Source organism: Cryptomeria japonica, chromosome 3 (assembly GCF_030272615.1).
Source record: "Cryptomeria japonica chromosome 3, Sugi_1.0, whole genome shotgun sequence".
NCBI lineage: Eukaryota > Viridiplantae > Streptophyta > Pinopsida > Cupressales > Cupressaceae > Cryptomeria > Cryptomeria japonica.
In genome coordinates this window covers 171,937,569-171,960,464 of record NC_081407.1, presented here as the reverse complement: position 1 = coordinate 171,960,464, position 22,896 = coordinate 171,937,569, and the positions used below count along the sequence as shown (strand labels likewise).

Genomic DNA, 22,896 nt, shown 5'->3' with positions numbered 1-22,896 from the left:
TTACTTTTCTGGATAGATTTCTTGGACACATTTTTATGTAGATCAAATTTGCATAGACTACAACAAAGGGAGAAAACAAATATATGACAACAAAAAAGGCTTAGAGGAGATAATGATCCACCATATTTGAAATGTGTGGCTACCAAGTTCCAGTTATATCCCAATGCCTTTAAATCTGGAGAGTTGGAAATGGAGTAGAAGATTGGAAAATAAATTGAAGTAGATTGTAAAGACAATGATCATATGGGGGTTTTATTCTCTCAAAATTAATGAACGTTTTGTAGATGACAAGAATTTCAGCTACACAAAATAGCAAGTAATGGACGAGTGCAAAACATTCTTTTTATGAGGAAGAGAAGCCACCAATGTTATCATGTCATGGGAAATACTTCTATTGGTACTCAACAAAGATTGTCAGGAAAAAGCCTTATGGCCTGGAGAAAGTTTGAAACATTGGATTTTAACTATTATCAAACACATCTCTCCTGACATAGGAAAAATTCACAAGTTGATTAGGCAATCACAGTATTTGCAAGATAAGATAACAACTATAGAGAGTGAAACTTGGCTAGCTATTGTTAATTAAGAACTAGCATTGGCTTGCCAATGAAACCCAAATATTTGTCCAGCTACAAGCATTTCACCAAGTACAAATGTCAGAGCATTGACATTATGCAATAATAGTGAGTATGATGTTGAACTCTGCCATTCCACAATTTTCTGCTAGAGATCAGTCAAATTTTTCAAGAACAATATAAGAGTCCAGTCATTTAAATGAAGGCAAATGTGTTGCCTAAAGGGCTTATCCCCACAGAAAGCATCTTCAACACTGATCGTTAGCTTAGATGTGAAAAATGAACATGATCATCAAAGAGGTGAATCATGAAAAAGTAACCATTACAAAGTATAAAGTTTTGAAAGTGGGAAAGGTATTTAGCCAACCTAAAAAAAAGGGTTCTTCTCCTTTTGTAGGCCAACATTTAAACACAATTACAACCATGTGACAGGCTCTCCTCCTTTTTCTCAAATATAATTATGTCAAACTTACATCTATCCACTACCATGACCGTAGATTAAATTTGATATTTAATATCGTTATTGTGATTTTTATATGGTGATTATATAGAAAAATGTAGGAATAGTGCCTCGAATTCACTTGGCATGTTCGGGTTGATCGAAGTAGCCTACATCGATGGAGCAGTAGAGTGATACCTTCTTGTTTGTTGATCATTTTTTGATCGGTGTGATTTAGATCGATGTCTTCCTCTCTATCTGGTATCAGAGAAGTTGTTTCCTTGTTATATCGATGCCCGATGGATCCGCCTTCGGAGCCATCGGGGGATTGGAAGTTCATGTTATTCCTTATGCTAAAACCCGATGAGGTTGCCCTCGGTGATCGGGTCACATATTGGCAATTGGGTTGACATTCTGGATATCATGTTGATGTCTGATGAGTTTGCTCCTCTATCTTGGAAAGTGCTTCGAGTATTGGGATCAGATGTTTGGAGCTATGTCGATCTCCGATGGAACCTCCTTCTGGTTGATCAGCTATCAGGTGAGCTTGGCTAGTGTTACACCGATGACCCGATGAATTTGCCCTCGGCGATCGAGATGTCATCGAGTATCGGAGAAGTTTTTTGAATGCTATGCCGATTACCCGATGGATCTACTTTGGTCGACTTCGGTGTTATTGGGGGTCGGGGTAGCCAATTTGGGTATGTTTTTGATGACCCAATGAAATCGACTAAGTGTTATCGGTGATCGGGATGACATTTTTTGGGTTATTTTGATGGGCCGATGAGGTCGTCTACTAGTGATTAGAGATCAGGATCACATTTTAGTGTTGGTTCCGATGGGCCGATGGGAAAGCATCCGACTAGGGATGGTCGCCCGGACCGAAGTCCAAAAGGCAAGTAGGAAGACACTAAGGATGAGACTGTTGGAGTACTTGTATACGCATTAGTTTGACTTTTAGATGCATGTGGGATAAATGGTTTTCCATGAATTCAAACCAACAGGGACAGTTAGACTTCCCAATCGACTCATGCAGGTGTAACGATCTACATGTTTGGTATTTGAAGCAAAATGCAAACCAATTTAAGGTTGATGAACTATAATAGCCATTGAGGGTTTTGTGATTGTAATTGACCCAAGTTCTTCTTTATTTGGAACGATTGTCCGACAGAGTGAAGGAAGTATGCAGACTGGACTTTATTGTATTTGACATACTGTTAATAAAGTTATTTTCTGTTGGTGGTGGGTTTTTCTCCTGAAAGGGTTTTCCCACGTTAACTCTGTGTGTATTGTCTCTATGTTGTTTTAATTGTTTATGCTCATGCTTGTATCGTAATCTGTATAAGTTGAAAATTTGTAAACACTATCCTGTTTTCCCCTACAAATTGACATTAGGGAAGCATATTTCTGCACTTGCTTTCCTTTACAAGTGGTATCAGAGCCATGCCAAGTTGTGTTATCCTTGTTGGGTAGGGTTGGTTTTTGTGTCAAGTTCTATTTTAGTGGGAGATCTTGCAGAGTGTCTACTTGTTTGTTTTACAGGTTGAGATGGCAAGCACTTCTGGACGCATAGACATGGAGAAGTTCAATGGGTCGAGTTATGAGTTATGGAAACTCAAGATGGAGGATTTACTGGTTGATCGAGATCTCCAGATTGCTATGTCTGGGTAGAAACCTATAGGCATGAGGCAAGAGGATTGGGACTTAGCCGACCGAAAGGCAAGGGGACTAATCAGATTGTGTCTTTCTGATTCTGTTATGTTGATCGTTCATGAGGAGAAGACTGCGAGTGACTTGTGGAAGAAGTTGGGCGACATTTATCAGGGCAAGTCCCTGGTGAATAAACTTTTCTTAAGGGAGAAGTTTTACTCTCTGAAGATGGATGCAGGAGCATCTTTGGCGGACCATTTGAATGCATTCAACATGGTTCTTGCACAATTAACTTCTGTTGGTGTGACCATGAAGTTGTACTCTCTGAAGATGGATGCAGGAACATCTTTGGCAGACCATTTGAATGCATTCAACATGGTTCTTGCACAATTAAATTTTGTTGGTGTGACCATTCAGGAAGAATAACGTTGCATGTTGCTACTATGTTCATTGCCTAACTCATGGGATCACTTAGTGATGGCTATTGGTAGTACTATGACCCAGTTTAAGATGGATATTACAGTCGATACTCTTTTGTTAGAAGAAATGAGAAAGAAGTCTTATGAGTCAACAAAAGATGCACTCTCTATTCGAGGCAAATCAAAGGAGAAAGACAAGAAGAAAGGGAAGAAGTCCAAGTCCAAGTCTCAACAGAGGAATAAATCTCCTGGAAAGAAATCGAAGGTGAAGTGCTGGAACTGTGGACAGAAAGGGCATATCCAAAAGGATTGCAAGTAGGATAAGAAGAAGATGAAGTATTCTGACACTAAATCTTCTCAGAGTGATGCAGATGCATTTGTTGCAGCCCTGGCAGTGCCTACCTTAGATGACACCTGGTTAGTAGATTCTGGCGCATCTTTTCACATGACCTCCCACAAGGAATGGTTCTCAAAGTATGAGCCATATGCTGGTGGAAAGGTGTACCTGGCTAGTGATTCGACATTGGAGATTTTAGGGAGAGGCAGAATCAAGATTCAATTCTTAGATGGTAGAGTGAAGGGGATCAATGGAGTTCTTCATATACCAGGTCTAGCAAGAAATCTACTCTCTGTAAGTAAACTTAATGATGTTGGAGTACAAGTTACATTTGTATCTGGTGGTTGCAAGATGACTAGGGGGTCCATTTTATTGGCAAAGGGTGATCGCATTGGTACCTTGTATAAGTTAAATGCTATACCTATATGTTGTAATGTAACCTCTGAAGTCTAATAAGACAACTGTAATGATGCATAGTGCTAACTCCATGGAAGCTAAAATTCCTGCTGAGAAAACAATGCTCTGGCATAATAGGTTAGGCCACATAGGTGAAAAGGGTTTAAAGACTGAAAATAAAAATCTTGTTGAAGGTCTTGTTGACTGTAACTTTGAGTTCGATTTCTGCGAACACTACATATATGGAAAGCAAAACCATGTTCAGTTTTATTCCAATTCTCATAAATCTTATGGTATTCTGGATTATGTTCACTCTGATGTGTTTGGTCCAGTGGATGTTCCTTCTATGTCTAAGTCGAGATACTATGTATCATTTGTAGATGATTATTCTAGAAGGGCTTATGTATACTTTCTTAAAAGTAAATCATAAGTATTCAGTTGGTTTAAGGAGTTTAGAAACCTTGTTGAAAATTAGACTGGGAGAAGGATTAAATGTTTAAGAACAGATAATGGTGGTGAATACTGTAGTGCAGATTTCGACAAGTATTGCATTGATCATGGGATCAAGAGACATAAGATTATACCTTACACTCCACAACAGAATAGAGTTGCAGAAAGGTTGAATCGGTCTTTAATGGAGAAGGCAAGAAGCATGTTGAGTGGAGCTGGACTAGAACAGAAGTTTTGGGCTAAAGCAGTTGCTACAGCATGTTACCTGCTAAATCATTCTCCTACTTCAGCATTGGTTGACAAAACACCTATGGAAGCATGATCTGGTAAGAAACTTTCTTTGAGACACCTTCATGTGTTTGGTTCAAAGGCATATGCTCATGTGCCTGATGTAAATAGATCAAAGTTGGATAACAAAGCCATGAAATGTATTTTCATTGGCTATGGGGTTGGAGTGAAAGGATACAAGCTTTAAAATCCAGTGACTGGTAAGGTTGTGGACAACAAAAGTGTTATCTTTCATGAGTTGAAGCCTATGTCACTTGATCACAACAAAGGAAAGAAAGGAGAAGCTGAGGTTGAAATCCCTCTAGCTAAAGATGAATCTCCAGAGGTACCTGAAGATGAGGAGAGTTCAAGCAGTTCAAGTATATCTGAAGAAGAACATGATGATGAGCCTCATGTTGAACCTCAAGAAGCCTCACCACAAGTGTTAAGAAGATCTACTCGAGAGAGGCAGCAACTGAATAGGTATACACCTGATAAGTTCAATTATTCTATGTTGAATGTTAATTGTGCTTATGCTTTACTTGCAGATATAGATGAGCCTAGGAGTGTAAAAGAAGCTATTGAGATGCCTGATTCAAATTCTTGGTTGGAAGCCATGAATGATGAAATGAAGTCATTGTATAAAAATGGAACTTGGAATCTAGTTTCTTTGCCTAAAGGCAGAAAGCCTATGGGCTATAAATGGCTATTCAAGAAGAAGTATGGCCCAGATGGCAACATTGACAAGTACAAGGCAAGATTGGTTGCAAAGGGGTATTCACAAAAAGAAGGTATAGACTGTGGAGAGATCGTCTCTCCTATTGCTAAGTTGTCATCTATCAGATTCCTCTTATCACTTGCAGCTGCATATGATTAGGAGGTCAAACAAATGGATGTGAAGACAGTGTTTCTTCATGGTGACCTTGAAGAAGAAATCTATATGTCCCAACCAGAGCATTTTGTGAAAAAGGGTAAAGAACATTTGGTATGCAAGCTTAAGAAGTCTCTTTATGGATTAAAACAGTCTCCCAGAATGTGGTATCAAAAGTATGATACATTTGTTTTGTCCTTGGGTTTTGTGAGATCAAAAGATGACCATTGTGTGTATTACAAGACTAAAGGTGATAGTATTCTTATTGTAGCTTTATATGTAAATGACATGTTGTTCATAGGAAATGCAAAAGGCATGATCTCTAATTTGAAAGCTCAGTTATCTTTAAAATTTGAAATGAAAGATTTAGGGGCAGCAAAGTACTTTTTGGGAATGGAGATCAAAAGGGATAGGTCCAAAAGGAAACTCTGGTTTAGCTAGAAAAAGTATATTACCAATGTTCTTGATACATTTCATATGGCTGATTGTAAATCACATGTTATTCCTATCTTGCAGGGAACTAAACTTTATGTGCTTGACAATCCAAAATCTGCAGAGGAGATTGCTGATATGAAAAGCATGCCTTATGCTAGTGCAATTGGCAGCTTGATGTATGCAATGGTCTGTACTAGACAAGACATTGCCCAACCAGTGGGAGTACTTAGTAGGTTTATTTCTAATCTAGGAAGGTTGCATTGAGATGTTGTAAAGATGGTGTTTAGATACCTGAAGGGAACTTCAAATTTCTCTTTGTGTTATCATGGTCATTCTGATGATTCAAAGAGAACCCTTAGTGTATGTGATTTTGTGGATTCTGATTGAGCAGGGGACATTAATAGCAGAAGATCCACCAGTGGATATGTTTTTGTCATGAATGGTGGAGCAGTCAGTTGGATGAGAAAGTGACAACCTGTGGTCACTTTGTCCACTACAGAGGCAGAGTACATGGCAGCTACACATGTGTGCAAAGAAGTTGTATGGCTTAGGTGGTTGAGTTCGGATGTTGGTTTTGATGCAGGGTAGATTGAAATACAATGTGATAATCAAGGTGTTATATGTCTTGCAAAAAATCCTACTTTCCATGCCAGAACAAAGCATATTGATGTGTAGTACCACTTTGTTCGTGACATGGTGGAAGATAAAAAAGTTTATCTTAACAAGGTAGACACTTTGGAGAATATTGTAGATGCCTTGATGAAGCCAATGAGCACTCACAAGTTCAAGTGGTGTTCAAATTCTATGGGTCTTTGTACCCACAGGTCTCGATGATAACTTGAAAGTGTTGGCTCAATGAATTCCTTGTCAAGTGGGAGTTTGTTGGAATAGTGCCTCGAATTCACTTGGCATGTTTGGGTTGATCGGAATAGCCTACACCGATGGAGCAGCATAGTGATACCTTCTTGGTTGTTGATTATTTTCTGATCGATGTGATTTAGGCTGATGTCTTCCTCTCTATCGGGTATCAGAGAAGTCATTTCCTTGTTATACCGATGTTCGATGGATCCTCCTTCGGAAGCATCGGGGGATTGGAAGTTCATGTTATTCCTTATGCCGAAACCCAATGAGGTCGCCTTCGGCGATCGGGTTGCATATCGGCAATCGGGTTGACATTCTGGATGTCATGCTAATGTCTAATGAGTTCACTCCTTTGTCTTTGAAAGTGCTTCGGGTATCAGGATCGGATGTTTGGAGCTATGTTGATATCCGATGGAACCTCCTTCTGGTTGATTGGCTATTGGGTGAGCTTGGCTAGTGTTACACCGATGACCCAATGAAGTCGCCCTCGACGATCGGGATGTCATCAGGTATCGAAGAAGTTTGTTGAATGCTATGTCGATTAACCAATGGATCCGCTTTGGTCGACTTCGGTGTTATCGGGAGTCGGGGTAGCAAGTTCGGTTATGTTTCCGATGATCTGATGAAACCGACTAAGTGCTATCAGTGATCAGGATGACATTTTTTGGGTTATTCCGATGGGCCGATGAGGTCGTCTACTAGTGATCGGAGATCGGGGTAACATTTTAGTGTTGGTTCCGATGGGCCGATGGGAAAGCATCCGACTGGGGATGGTCGCCTAGACTGAAGTCCAAAAGGCAAGTAGGCGGACACTAAGGATGAAACTGTTGGAGTACTTGTATACTCACGGGTCCGACTTTCGGATGCATGTAGGATAAATGGTTTTCCATGAATTCAAACCAACAAGGACAATGAGACTTCCCAACCGACTCGCGCAAGTGTAACGGTCGACCTGTTTGGTATTTGAAGAAAAATGCAAACCAATGTAAGGTTGACGAACTGTAATAGCCATTGAGCATTCTGTGACTGTAATTGACCGGAGTTCTACTTTATCTGGAACGATTGTTCGACAGAGTGAAGGAAGTCTGCAGACTAGACTTTATTGTATTTGACATACTGTTAATAAAGTTATTTTCTATTGGTGGTGGGTTTTTATCCCGAATGGGTTTTCCCACGTTAACTTTATGTGTATTGTCTCTATGTTGTTTCAATTTTTTATGCTCATGCTTGTATCGTATTCTGTAAAAATTAAAAATTTGTAAACGCTATCTTGTTTTCCCCTGCAAATTGACATTAGGGAAGTGTATTTCTGCACTTGCTTTCCTTTACAAAAAACTCTTATGATATGTCTTGCATAGTTTAACTTTCCTCTTTTTTTATATGTATGTATGTGATATTACTTATGTTTTTCCATGTATTAAAAAATATATTTTAGTTTACTTCTTAATTATTAGTTTATTTACAATAAAATATACAAGTTAATGTAGAATAGAATTTACAATTAAATATTAATATATTTTGTATTATAATATAATATGTAGAATATTTATTATATTTAAAATACCTTTATCTCTCCCTCCCCCATTCTATCTATTTTTTATTACCTCTACCTCTCATGTCCTCTATCTTTCTCCATCTCTTTATTTCTCCCTCTTTCTCCCTCCCCCCCCTCTCTCTTCCTAGATCTCTATATCTATATCTATTTGACTCTTTATCTCTATCTTTTTAACATATCTTCTTCCATCTCATTAAATATCTATCTACTCATATATTTCTCCCTTTGTCTACCTCTTTATGTGTATCACTTCCTATCTCTCTATCTTTGTATCTATCCAACTCTATCTCTACCTTCATCTCTATATCTCCTAGATCATAATTCCTTACCCCTCTCTTTCTCACTTTTATCCGCTCTGTCTCTCTATCTTTTTATCCCTCTCACTTCTTTAACCAAATTACCTTCCCAAATTAGTGGTTTTATTTCAATTGTGTTTGGATCTTTCTAATTTGATGCATGTTTGATTTGAAGTTCTTAGCTATCTATTGAAACCTATACTTCATAGATTATAATAGGTAAGTGCAAGGTAATAGGTCACAAATTGGCGGAAGTTCGTGCATTGGAAAACGCGCTCTTAAAAATCGGGGCCCATTTTTGCTTGAGGCCCCCGAGGCGAAACTAAACGAGTCCCTATTTTGTTCTCAAACGAGGGCTCGCTTGAAAACGAAACAGAATCCCATTTTTAAAAAACGGGCCCCCGTTTTTAAATCCTATTTTACCCATTTTTTACGGTTAAAAAAAGAATGGGGGATCGTTCTATGGAAGTTGATTTCACAACCCGCCACTTGCCTCAAAATTAGGTCTAGGATAGGCCTGGCCACACCTGAGACATGAACCTGCAAATTCAAATCTCCATGAATGAAAGCACAAATATGAATTTCTGAAATAGTTTACGTGCCTCTAATTAGAGAGTTTTTATACGAAATTAAAACCCATTTAAGATTATACTGTCTAGATTCTAAATATATAGCATTTTTTTAAAAATTGATTATTTTAACTATTTTTTATTTAATTTATACTAAATTGGGTCCATAAACTTGAAATATTAACTAATTTTGTTAATTTAATAAAAAAAAATTTAATAAATTTTGAAAAAAAATTATATGTCATCAATCGACACAAATTATTTTCATTTAAAAAAAAAAAATTAAATATGTTAAGTTTATGTCAAATTATGTGGGCCGTACACGTCAAATTTTTAAAAAGATAATTATGGTCATTAAAAAATTAATTAAAAAAAATATTAAAAAAAAAAAAACAGAAAAAATATGTTCATCAATCTTCAGTGTGTTACAAACCATTTCCCAAAACTGTTTGAGAAAATAATTTAATTGTGTCAAAAAGTGTGGGTCGTACACATGCATAGTATGGTCCTGAAACATATATTTTTAAAACATAGTTTTTAGAACTTCATTCAAAAAGTCATTTTGTATTATGTGGGTATTAAACTAAATTACATATTTGGAAAGTAGACTCAGAGGGTTATCTTTTATATTACTAACTTTTTCCAAGATTCAATCTCCAAGTATTTCAAAATTTAAGTTCAAATGAGACAAACCTTGAAAATCGGGGAAAACATTTCCACTTTTTTGCCAAAAAGTGGACTCAACTTCTTGCACTTATATCATTTGATAAATGGCCTATTGATTGACCTCACTATTGCACAAACGTATACCAAAATAAATTCAAATTTACACTAATTTAATTTCTACATCTCTTTGACATACCTATTACACACCAAGATGCAATTGCTAGTATTAACTCATATCAGCACCATGCATATATTTCCATATGAAAGACATACTTTATGTGAATATCCCTAGCTCCTAAAGTAACAATCTTCCTTAAATAAAACTTAGATAGCATTGAAGTTTTGATTATTAATCAAATATGTAAACGTGTACACATTTATACATTCAAGGATCTAGGAATATAACACCTGCTTCCATATCTAAAATGGAATATAACACCTGCTTCCATATCTAAAATATTGTTGACATATTATTAACTCATATCAGCACCATGCATATATTCCCATACGAAAGACATATTTTATGTGAACCATAAAAGTCAATAGAGTAACATAGGGGAAAGGACCCAGTAGTTGAGCATGTTCCAATTGTTGTGAGTGTTGTTGATACCTTTTGTTCCAAAAATTGAACAAATAAAACCTATTGTTTGAAACAAAAAATATCAATTTTTGTTAGGAAATGTACCAACAGTTGTTAGGAAATGTACCAATAGTTGTTAAGAAATGTACTAATATTGTAAAAAGTAACCAATCAGGTGATGCCACATCGGCTGCACAACTATTGGGGTCTCTTTTGCACGCCTATTGGTCTCACTTTTTTGGGGGGCTGTTTTGGACACCTTGGCAAAAAGCATGCTGATGTGGCATCATATTTGATGATGTGGCCCTGAACCTTAGTTATAAGTAGGGGACTTGCCAAGTAAGCTGCTGTAAAAAAATCGGAGTGATTCGAAATTTCCAAGTAGGATTTTGAGAAGCGTGAAGTTAGGGTGCACGACTACTGGGTCCTTTCCCCTAGTTATTCTTCATTCATCAATGCGCTTCATTCATAAAGGAACGAATTGTTAATATGAGCTTTTCTTCATTAGAGGAAAATGATTACATGGTCCCTTTTTCAACTACCCGACATTACGAATCAGACCAGCTAGCAAGAATTGAGTTTGGGAAAGATTGGCGATTCCTCACGAACCCATTGAACTGCATACCATTTCTGACGATCTGACTATAATTGTGGTGCAGGTCATGGAGGAAAGTGCGATCTCGAGAATTCAAGTTTGCAATAATGCAGAATAGTGTCTGGGGGGTTATGTGTAGCTCTTCCTTGCTGCTGTAACTTGAGATGGGAAGCGGATAGCTATGGTATTTGAATGATTCTTCTAGAATGTCAAAGAAATAGATTCACAAATGCTGGTTACATTGCTTGATAGTTTTCAAAGCCTTTTCACAACCCAATTTATGCATCATTTGTATTCATTGCATTCCATGAGACCACATTTCTTTCAGACATTTTGTCAAACAATTCACCTGCGTGGGTAGTGCATCCACATTCTGCATACAAGTCTACTAAAGCAGTTGCAATTACAACATCAGGCAAAACTCATCTCCCTCAATGATTTGGTCAACTTGCATTGCGTATTCAAGGATCTCATTTTGGTTGCAACAGGGAGGAAGCTCGCTTGGGATGTGGAATCTGGACACTTTACCTAAAAACTCCCAAGACTTTTAACAATCATTTTGTGCATATCTTATAATCATGGCAATCCATGATACCACGTTTATTTGAGGAATTATATCTACCTCCCCTGCCTTTCTCCGTCTCTCCATTTCCATACATATTCCTTCCTTCTCTGCATTCGCTGCCCCATCCCATATCATCGCCTTCCCATGCCCTTCTCTTCCAACATCCTTCTCTTCTTAATTTCTTAGGACAATGCTATTCTGGCTCCAAAATGGGCGAATCTGTCAGACTAACAGCGACATGTTATGCAATTTCAGCCATCCAATCGAAAATTTACGATTAAAAAGGTGGGACTAACATCGTGTGTTAGTCGCGTCATAGGTCATTTTGGAGCCAGAAGATGCTATTCTAGCTTCAAAATGGACGAATCTGTCAGACTAACAGCGACGTGTTACGCAATCTCAGCCATCCAATCGTAAATCAACGGTTAAAAAGGTGGGACTAACATCGCATGTTAGTCGTGTCGTATGCCATTTTGGAGCAAAAACAGCATTGGAGGAGGTAGTTGGAGGCAAACGATGCTATTATGGCTCCAAAATGACGTACGACGCAACTAACACGCAATGTTAGTCTCACCTTTTTAACCGTAGATTTTCGATTGGATGGCTGAGATTGCATAACACGTCGTTGTTAGTCTGACAAATTCACCCATTTTGGAGCCAGAATAGCATCGTCCTCGAATTACATGTTAATGTTTAATGACATGTTTTCTGTAAATTATAAGAAAATGACAATCACGAGATGCTCTTCATAAGATTTGTATGTATTTCAATGTTAAGCTAAAAAATATACTACAATAAAATTAAGCTCAATCTTACTTTTCTAACCATTTTTTTTTTTAAATATGTTAAGATTTTGATATTTGATTTATCTTGGTAGTGTCTTTTTTTTTTTTTCATCAACAACTTGTATATAGAATTTTTTTTATTTTTTTTTAATCTTTTCATCCAAATTTGAAACAAATTACTTTTTAGCATTTTAGATTATATTCTATAAATATTCAAAACAAGTTGATTTTTTATTGGTTTTCAAAAAATTAAGGGGGAGCATGCTCAATTTTTTATTTTTCAAATGTGTCCACTTTTAAATCTATAAATTTGTTTCACATTGTAAATCATAAGTTAAGCTTTTGGAAAACCACGTCAAACATATTAAAAAGCTATCATAACAAAACCATCAAAATTATAACAAATCAAATCTACTAACTGTAATCACTTGTATTACAATAATAAGACAATTACATACAAGTTACACATCACGCTTTCTCAGGTGTACATTCACAGCCTCTGTTCTGGCAACATACATCCAAATTGTGTTCAAACCCAGACTACATAGTTACAGACGTTTCTGCAACACAGTCTCTTCAACATCTAACAAAACCACCAATTCCCAACCCAGTCGCCCTCAGCATCCAACCATTTGAAATGTTGCTTCTCACAACTTCTAGTCTGCAAGGCAATCTCGTCACCCTTGGCATCCAACCATCAAAATCATTCTTTATTGACTTTTGGTCTGTAAGGTAACTGTTTCCAATCGCAACAGACTTCTCATATGCTCTGTGACCTTCTAACCTCTCACTGCAACCGTTTCTTCAGACATTTATACTTCTCTATCAAGAATTTACAGTTTGGTTCAGTTTCCATGGCTCAACCGTTGAACTTCAAACTACATCGAATAACACACAGAGTATTCTCCACTGAATCCTCTGAGTCATTCCAGCATGGACCTATCACCAACAAACACTTTGGCAAGTCAACATGAGTCCATTGTGGTCCCACCTAGTCTCAAAGACTATCAAAAACTATTCCCATTCGAACCAATCATTGATTTCCAAACAAGTTCCTCATATCCTAGCTTGGACCAATTATCTGATTCCAACTCCTCATGAGTCAGTCATGCTCCCCATCTTTACTGCTCTTAACTTATTGGTAGTAGTCACTTTGACAACTCACGGGATGGCAGAGAGAGCATATCTCTTTAATTCCCTCGTTAGCCCACAAGGCTTCTTGGGAACCCTCAAATACCTCACTGGGTAGTAGGAAGAGTAAGCCTCCTTGCTTCTCTCTCTCTCCCACTATCCCACAACATCATCATCTGGCTACTATTTACCATATGAGGTGGCAGGGAGAGACTTCCCTCTCCTTCTGTTGCTAGCCTACATTGCCTTAGCTATTTCGTAAGTCTCCTCGTGGGGTAGTGGGGAGAGACGCCCTTCTCCTGCCCCTTTATTTCACGTTCCATCCATGGTGTCTTGAACTCCCTCGCGGGGTGGCGGGGGAAATCAAGTTATCTCTCTTCTCTTACTCTGCATGTTCTCTTATTTGATCCTTAGAGTCTCGCGAGGTGGTGAGCTGGAGACCAAGTATCCTTCTTCCTGTTATCTCGTGACCCTATTCGTCATGCCTTTGTCAGGCTACGGGGTTAAACAAGCAAGACTAAGTTTCCTTTCCCCGTTATCTCATTGCGCTCTACACACTGCTTCTCTGGGCAGGTATATAACACGAAGGTTATCAATTTCTTTGTCAATAATACGAAGGTTATTCAATTCCCTTCGAAGATGACCAATAACATGAAGGTTAACAGAACTGCTCACTGTAGAAATCAAATGCCATATGACCGAGATCTTAGCCAGTAAGTTTGAGACACCCATTCTCAACAAATAGTTTCTTAATTCAGATGTAGTATACACAATAAAGAACCAATTCTTAAAACAATACATGAATGTATAATGGGATACTGTAGAGATGTTTGATGCTTTTGGGATTATCTAGGTTGATAGAATTAAAAACACTATTATAGATTAATTTTTTGTTTCAACCTATAATTTCTATAAAGAGAGATAGGAAGAGAAGTATGGAGAGAGAGAAAGAGAGAGAGGAGGGGGGAGATATAGAGAAGAGAATAGAGATATAAATATATAGATCCAAGAAGAGGGAGAGGTAGAGAGAGGGAGAGGGGAATGGATAGAGAGAGTGAGAGGTAGCTAGAGATAGAGAGAGTGACAAAGATGAAGATATATAGAAATAGGGGAGAGGGAGATATAGAGACATATAGATGGAAAGATAGAGTGATAGAGATATAAGGAGATATAGAGAGGGGGGAGAGACGAGGAGGGATATATTCTTGAGGGGGGTAGAGAGGTAGAGGTAGAGAAAGGGAGAGATAGGTAGAGAGGAAGAGCTATAAATATAGGCAAATATAGAAAGATAGTGATGGATAGGGAGAGAGATAGAGATATAGGAGTATAGAGGTAAAGAAAGATATGTATATAAATAGATAAAGAAAGGAGGAAGAGAGAGATAAATAAATATAGAGAAACAAAGTTAGAATGAATAAGAAAGAGTGAAGTAGATATAATGAGATAGATAGAGAGAGATAAGGATATAGAGATAGACATATGTAATACACAGGGGCTTCACTTAGTGAACCTAGGTTATATCACGTGCATTCATGGCATACTAAATATCCCCCTATTTTAAAAAAATATTGCCCTAAACTCCTTTTTTATCACCCCCTTCCAATACACAACCCGAATTAAAAGCCCCCCTATTTTCACCAAATATTGTATTTTTTCATAGCCCGAATAAAAAACCCCCTTATTTTCACCGATAAGAAATATATTCTACCCTCATTTTTGGGATATTAAATCCCCCAATATGAATGCACACGATATAATATTGCCTAACTAGTGAAGCCCCTGAGAGAGAGAGAGAGAGAGAGAGAGAGAGAGAGAGAGAGAGAGAGAGAGCCCTCAATCTCTCCTGCTCTTTATATCTCTATACCCCTTCCTTTCTAAATCTTCCTTTTACCTCTCCTCCCTCTTATTTTTATTTTTGTTTTTCAAAATTGTGAGCATATTATAATGTACTACCATTACAATATGAGCATGGTATAATGAGATCATCTTTATACATGCTTTATATATTGCCAAACCTTAGCGTTGGATTTACCTTGGGAGTCCAATCCAAAGGCTTTGAATTACATGTCAATGTTTAAAGACATGTTTTTTGTAAATTATAAGAAAATGAAAGTCATGAGATGCTCTTCACAAGATTTGTATGTATTTCAATGTTAAGCTAAAAAATATACTATAATAACATTAAGCTCAATCTTACCTTTCTAACCATTTTTTTATATATATTTTAAATATGTTAAGATTTTGTTATTCAATTTATTCTGCTAGTGTCTATTATTTTTTATCAAAAACTTGTATATAGAATTTTTTATTTTTTTATTTTTTTAATCTTTTCATCCAAATTTGAAACAAAATATATTTTAGCATTCTAGATTATATTCTATAAACATTCAAAAAATCTTGATTTTTTATTAGTTTTCAAAAAAATAAGAGGGACCATGCTCAATTTTTATTTTTCAAATGTGTCCACTTTGAAATTATTAGTAAAAGATAATAAAATTATTAAAATATTAGTAGATAAATTAGGCTTGAACTACATGCTGCTAGCAAAAAATTTCTGATATTTCAAATACTATTTAAAAGAAGTTAACATTTTAGAGGGAGCGCACCAAGCACCGTGTTATATTTTTTAATAAAAATGAGAGTACTTTGTATGTCCCCCATATTTAAACCCCTTAATCTCCATGATTAAAAAAAATAGTTTAAAAAGTAGATTTAGAGGAATGTGACTCTTATTTTTGTCACATCTTCCAATTTTGTATAGAGATATCTTCAATTTCTCATATAAAAACATTTTTTACGGATTTCATAAAAAATAATAATAATAATTAAGTCTGTATAGTGCTCTGGTCTATTGTAGGGCCCTTACGGAAATAATGAAGAAACTATTAAAAAATAATAATTTTTTAAGTCTGTTAACCTGAAAAATATGGAAAAGTTGTGGAGAAATAATATTAGTATATGCAAGTATGGCAAATTTGATAAAATATAAATATAATTGATGTATAAAATACAAAGAAATTATTATAAAATAATTATTTGTAAAGTATGTTAATGTGTGGAAAAAATGAAAACGTTGTAGAGAAATAAGTTTAGTCTCTTGAAGTGTGGAAATTCTGAGAAAGTAAAAATAAAAAGAAACTATTAACCAATCTGAATGGCATTGATGACAGTTCCTAATGGGCTATCTTATATAATATTTATGAAATACTTTCTTTATATACATATACATATACATATACATATACATATAAGTTATTATATGAATTGTGTGTTCTTAAGTCATCTAGTGAATCATGTTTATGGAAGTCCTCTTAAGAATCATGAACCATTGTTTGAGATTTATATATAATTTTTCAACAAAAAAAATTTAAGTGTTGAAGAAATATACAAACCTCAAGCACACTTTTGAAAATTTTATTTGTTCATTCCTTAAATATCTAGATGCAACAAAATGTCTAAATAAAAGATTTATGATAGTTGATCAATCAACAAAGAACAACTATCTAAAATGTAACCACAAAATTGATTTGCTTCTCATTGTATTCATTTTTTAATCCATTTTTTAATGGCTACTTAGAACAGTGAAGATTTATTGCCAATAGAACAAAATAATTAGAAAAAGCCTTCCAAAAGATTTTGTAAATGAAAAAAGATTTGTATTATGTCAAAAAATATAAATATGAAAAAAACTATAAAAATGAATAAAAAGGCATAAACCTTGTCCTAAGGTATAGAGATTTCTTATTAATTTCACATGAAGAGGAAAAACTATATGTAAAGACACTACAAGAAAACAAAACATTAAGATTAAAAATAAAAAGGAAATATAAGGTGTGAATTCATTATAATGTTTGGATGGAGTTCATCACTCTACTTAACAAAAATAATTGAATGATCGAATAGTAGACAATAAGTTTATAAATCACGTATAAGAAGAAAAAAAAATGTCCAATTTTTTTAGCAAAATTTTACCTTTTGAATATCAAGAGTTTTGTGCATATATATAATTAGAGTGCATATACATCATTAGGTATATCGATTATTTGAGCGAAGAAATTTTATTATTTAACAAATCATATTCCTTCTAGATATTAAAATTGAGATTATTATTAATGCCTACAAATACCCACAAAAAATAATGAGGCTAAAAATAGGTTCTAGTTAGTAGGTCAAAAGAAGCAACATTTTAATCAAAACATAAAACAAAATAAAAATATGGATAATAATAAATATTAAATAGTGGTAGGTATTACAACATATATTATATTAGTGTTCACCAAAATGGCATGTGATCAACCAATACATAAAATATTTAGCTAATTTAAACTCATGAGATATGTGAAAGACATACAAATATGCAACATGAAACAAAATTTTGTATCCAATCCATGAGTTATAAATATTTATTACATTTTTGGTAAATTTTTCTTCTTTGTTTAGAGTTATTGGACATCATGATAAAATAAAATATCTAAGTTTTATTTAAGCCTCTAATAATTCTAGATATCAAAGAAAGGGTTCATAATATATCGTATTGGAATAATTTAACGTGAAATACAAGGAAGACATAAAGACTATATACAACTCTTTTTTATCATACAATTCCTTATTTAAGAATCTTATTTTTTTCAATAAGTTTTTTCTTTACTACTCACTACTTTTTTAAGTAACCCTTTCTATCACACCGTAATCTAAATAGTAAGAATGACCTACCTTGATCATCATGGTTTGGAAAGTCAAATTATAAATTATAAATAGATTTTTTTTCCCATAAAATATAAGTATAATATAAAAATATCAATAAATTGATCAATACATTTAACTTTTACTTTAGTTGCATACATGAGAATGAAAGGATGTAGAGGTGCATAATCACTTCCTATGTACTAATATATGAGGAGGTATGCATAAAAATTAATGTAATCATTCAATTACAAGGAAATAAACACGTAAATAATAATACCATCATACAATTATTCATATGGAGAAATCCTTTCAATAGAAAAACTAGATACTTCAAAGCAGCTACATGTAATATTTAGTAATAAATTGTTAGAATAGTCTTATAGAGTATAATAATTTACAAGATTATCACCAATAAGAGATCTAGAGATTTTTTAGCAACATAATTGCGCCTAAAAGAACACACTATAATAAACTTCCATATCAAGCACCCCATAAATAGAAAAAGTAATACATGAAACCATAACATATTGAAGGAAACCATGTGATGAAACAACTCAAAATTTGATACCCATATTAGTAGTTAAGAATCCAATATCCTATCTCAAAGAAGATGAGTCCACAAGCCAATAATAACATGTCCCTTCCACTTGCCATAAGATCATCCTAGAATGCATTTACCAACTTGGATGCTCCATTTGGATCTATTATTTTTATTGAAATAACATGACATACAATGTAAGTTGGTGAACATATGTAACTTCCTCTTAGAACTCTCCTATGTGTTAGATATTCTTACATTTCTAATGTGGAAGGCCCAACTTCTAGAGACCATAACCTTTGATCTAGAAATTTAATAGAACCATTTTTTGATTATAGATCTTGAAGAGATCTATGCTCCTAAAACCCAATTTTTAGTTATGATCCGTCTCAATTATTTCAAGGCTAAATATAACTTTTGTAACTCAAAAATTGATTTTTCTATATTATAATAAATAATTCCCATCATTTTTATATTCTCAATATTAATATGTAAGGTTGAGACACCTGTATTAACATTCTCCCATTTTTTAAACACCTTAAAAGAGAAAATGGAGTACAAACACTATCAATTGGTTTCTATGGGTTAAGAGCCCCATAGACTCACGACACCACTTGAGTGGTTTTATGCTCGCTAGCTTTGTTAATACATCTACAAGATTTTATAAAATATAAACTTTATCCGACATCACCCTCCCATCCTATAGGATGTCATGAATAAAATTGTACTAAATTTTATCATGCTTCATCCTTCCTTGATAGGTTGGATTCTCTAATAATCATATGGCCTTTTGATTTTACAATGAACTTTGATGGCTCCTTGACTTGGCCTCACAGATAAACATAAAATATTAAGCCAAATAAAATCCTTACAAGCATGATTTACTATAATATACTTATTTTATAAATTAAATGAAGTTATCACAACCCGTTATTTACTCATCCAACGAACAACACCACCAAAAATCTAAACACATATTTTTGGGGAATATTCTATTGACATTCTCACCCAATTGAAACAATAAATCCATGAATATCACTAGGTTTCGGTCCCTTGTAGAGTCATCATGATATAAATAGAATACTAAGATCTATACCTCACAAATATTTAAGACCCTCTTAGTCATGTCATCCCAATAATCTCATCCAGGATTAGTCATGAAGTGGCTCAAGATTCCCAAGTTACTTGCATAATGTCTAGTCTAGTACAAAGACCATATCATATGTCAAGCTCCCAATAATACCTACATAAGGTACTTGAGCCATGTCATCCATCTCACTAGGTAAAGTTACATACTAGTGTATAGGTAATTTGGTTCCCACAAATATAGGAGCATACAATGGTCTGCAAGGTTTCATGTTGAATCTGGAGCTAATATACATAAGTTCACATGATTGTTATAGTCTAACCAAAGATTTCAATTTTGCGTATCTTTTTTTAAATCGATATAAAAATATATCTTGTAGCTCTTGAATATTTCTCAAACTATATTGAAATATGAGACTTCAATTCACAATTTGCATGTGTAATATTATTGAAAAATAACATAATCAACATAGAATGCATTAACAAGAAACCAATCACCATCCATTTAATTATAGGTGTAATGATTTGACATGGATCTCAATAATTCCAGACCCAATGTGCAAAGGAATCAAACTTCTTTTAATAAATGCTGGAAGCATATTTGAGAGCATACCAAGAACTTTTTGACTTAGAACCAAATAATTTTTACCTTCTTTCAAATAGTAGAGTTCCTATGTCACTAGATCTCTCCCTCCAAATCACCACGTGGGAAGATTTTATTTAAATTTGTTCCCTTAATATTGAGATTAAATGTTGTTGTAATAGAGATAAACTTATCATAATCAAATTTGTCAACATTGGGCCCCTTTAGTCTTTTTGTAACTATCTATGTCTTTTACTTCTCAACACTATCATTAGAATTGATCTTCCTTTTGAACACCCATTTATAACCAATGGGTTTTCAACCAATAGGTAATAATGTCAAGTCCAACATGTGGTTTTTATTCAATGTAGTCATCTCCTCAACTATAGCCACTCTCTTAGAGGAAGAAAGGTACATGGAAGCACTTCCTACATGAATATTTTAAAGAGTGTTGTGCACATTTTAATCTTTTAACAGTTATATAAAGAAAAAATATATTTAAATAAAAAAATACATAATATATATCATAGCATAGGTGTACATGAAGAAAATGAGACAAAAAATAATGTCACGATCCAAAGTAAGTCAATATATTATCTAGTAAACTATAATTACAATACACATGTAGATAAAGCCCTCATATGAGTATTAGCAAAGAAAGATATAGAGGAATTCTTACAGCTCAGCAGTATTTTTGGTAAATGAATTTATCATTGTAATATTTAATATGACTTGCCAATAAGAAATGAAAATTATTTCAATAGTTGAATAATTTGTTATTGGACTAGAAACTTTCCTCTACATTTGTTATTTTTATTCAACTAAAAATCTTCCTATAAAGTTAATTTACAATCAATGATACGTGACCTTCTTGTGCAATATAACTAAGAAGAGGTTGAAAAATGTTTTCAAAACAAGAAGTGGGATGCTTTAGTATGTGATTGAAAGGATTTTAGGTGAAGAATTCATGGTATCCAATCCTTGAGCTATTCATAGAGAGGCAAAAGAGATGATGAAGAAGATGGTGGGCCCTCTAATAAAGAGTTGATTTCTAGGAGGATTAGATGATGAAATTTGCATCAAATTTTATGGTTCTACAATGCCACCACTGAATGAGACTTTGCTAGTAAAAATTGGTACGGTGAGTAAAAAATGAAGGTAATTCATCATCAATGGACTTCCACAAAACAAGGCTTGTAGGCAATGTTAGGCATCATAGGGCTTAAACATCTTAAATACTAATGGGGTTGATCGTCATATAAAGTATTCCATGGCTTAACACTCTTGTTTCTAATAGCTCTGATGATGAGGTGGGAATGTAATACTATGGTCTTTTCTATGTCATGATTTGTTTAACAAGTATTTTTGTTATTATTCTCTACATTGTGATCACTACTTAGGTTAGTAGAAGGAATATTTCAAAATGGGTATTTTTGTTTGTTTTCCCTGAATAGTAAAGATATATGAACTCTTTGAATCTACCCATACATGATGTAAAGAAGTTATGTAGTTTTGATTAATATTTTAATAAAAGAGCGTGATCCACATGATCATCATTTACCAAAAAAGATCATAAGATTAATAACTCCATAAAGTACTCAAAATTTTTGATAATTGTTAATGAACAAAATAAACACTAGCAAAACAAGTTAAAGAGATTGATGACACCGTGGCCTTAATATTTGTATCAATTGACTCAAAAAAAAGCTTAAACCCCTTTGACTAAATTTAAATCTCTATGTGTACTCTATAATATGTATACATTTATAGATTTTGAAAATTAAATAAAAAAACTAAAGCCTCTTTGACTATGTATTTATTTTAGTCTTCCAATTTCTAATGAATAATCGTTATCTTGTACAACCTGAGTTGGCCTAGTGATGGAGAACTTGTGCTCTTGAAAAAGAGGTCACAAGTTAAAATCCCATAAGGGGTTGGGGTATGTACACCTTATCGGCTTCGACCCGTTACCAATAAAAAATAAAAAAAATAAAAAAATAAAATCGTTATCTTTGGAATAAATGAAAGTTACTTTTGATTGTTAAATAATAGACACAATAAAGCAATCACGATAAAGTTGTTATATATTGACCGACTTAATGAGCTAAAAGTATTTACAAGGAGAGAAGCAATCATAATACCGGGTGGATTAATCCTGATTTCATACATGAATTGTAAAGGTCAGTTTGTTCTTTTACTATCTTCACTACTTTTATCTTTGTTACATTTTCGTCCAATGAGTTACTTTGTCTGCGTGCACAAATCTTTTAGAACTCCGATTAAACAATAATTTGTTGAGCGGAAGCATTCCACCAGAGTTGAGTTCCTTGCACAACCTCCAGATATAGGAGTATAGAGGTAAAGAAAGATATGTATATAAATAGATAAAGAAAGGAAGAAGAGAGAGATAAAGAAATATAGAGAAACAAAATTAGAATGAATAAGAAAGAGTGACGTAGATATAATGAGATAGATAGAGAGAGATAAGGATATAGAGATAGACATAGGTAATACGTAGGGGCTTCACTTAGTGAACCTAGGTTATATCACGCGCATTTAAG

The 22,896-nt window shown here is 34.5% G+C and overlaps 1 protein-coding gene across 1 annotated transcript in view; it reads left to right on the top strand.

Moving 5' to 3' along the window:
• The first annotated feature begins 2,697 nt into the window (after nucleotides 1–2,697).
• LOC131029167 (receptor kinase-like protein Xa21) overlaps nucleotides 2,698–22,896 on the top strand; it is a 32,550-nt gene continuing 12,351 nt past the window's right edge. The window contains exons 1-2 of the mRNA XM_059217228.1: nucleotides 2,698–2,850; nucleotides 5,921–6,025. Coding sequence (XP_059073211.1) covers nucleotides 2,698–2,850; nucleotides 5,921–6,025 — 258 coding nt within the window. The remainder of the gene's footprint in view (nucleotides 2,851–5,920; nucleotides 6,026–22,896) is intronic.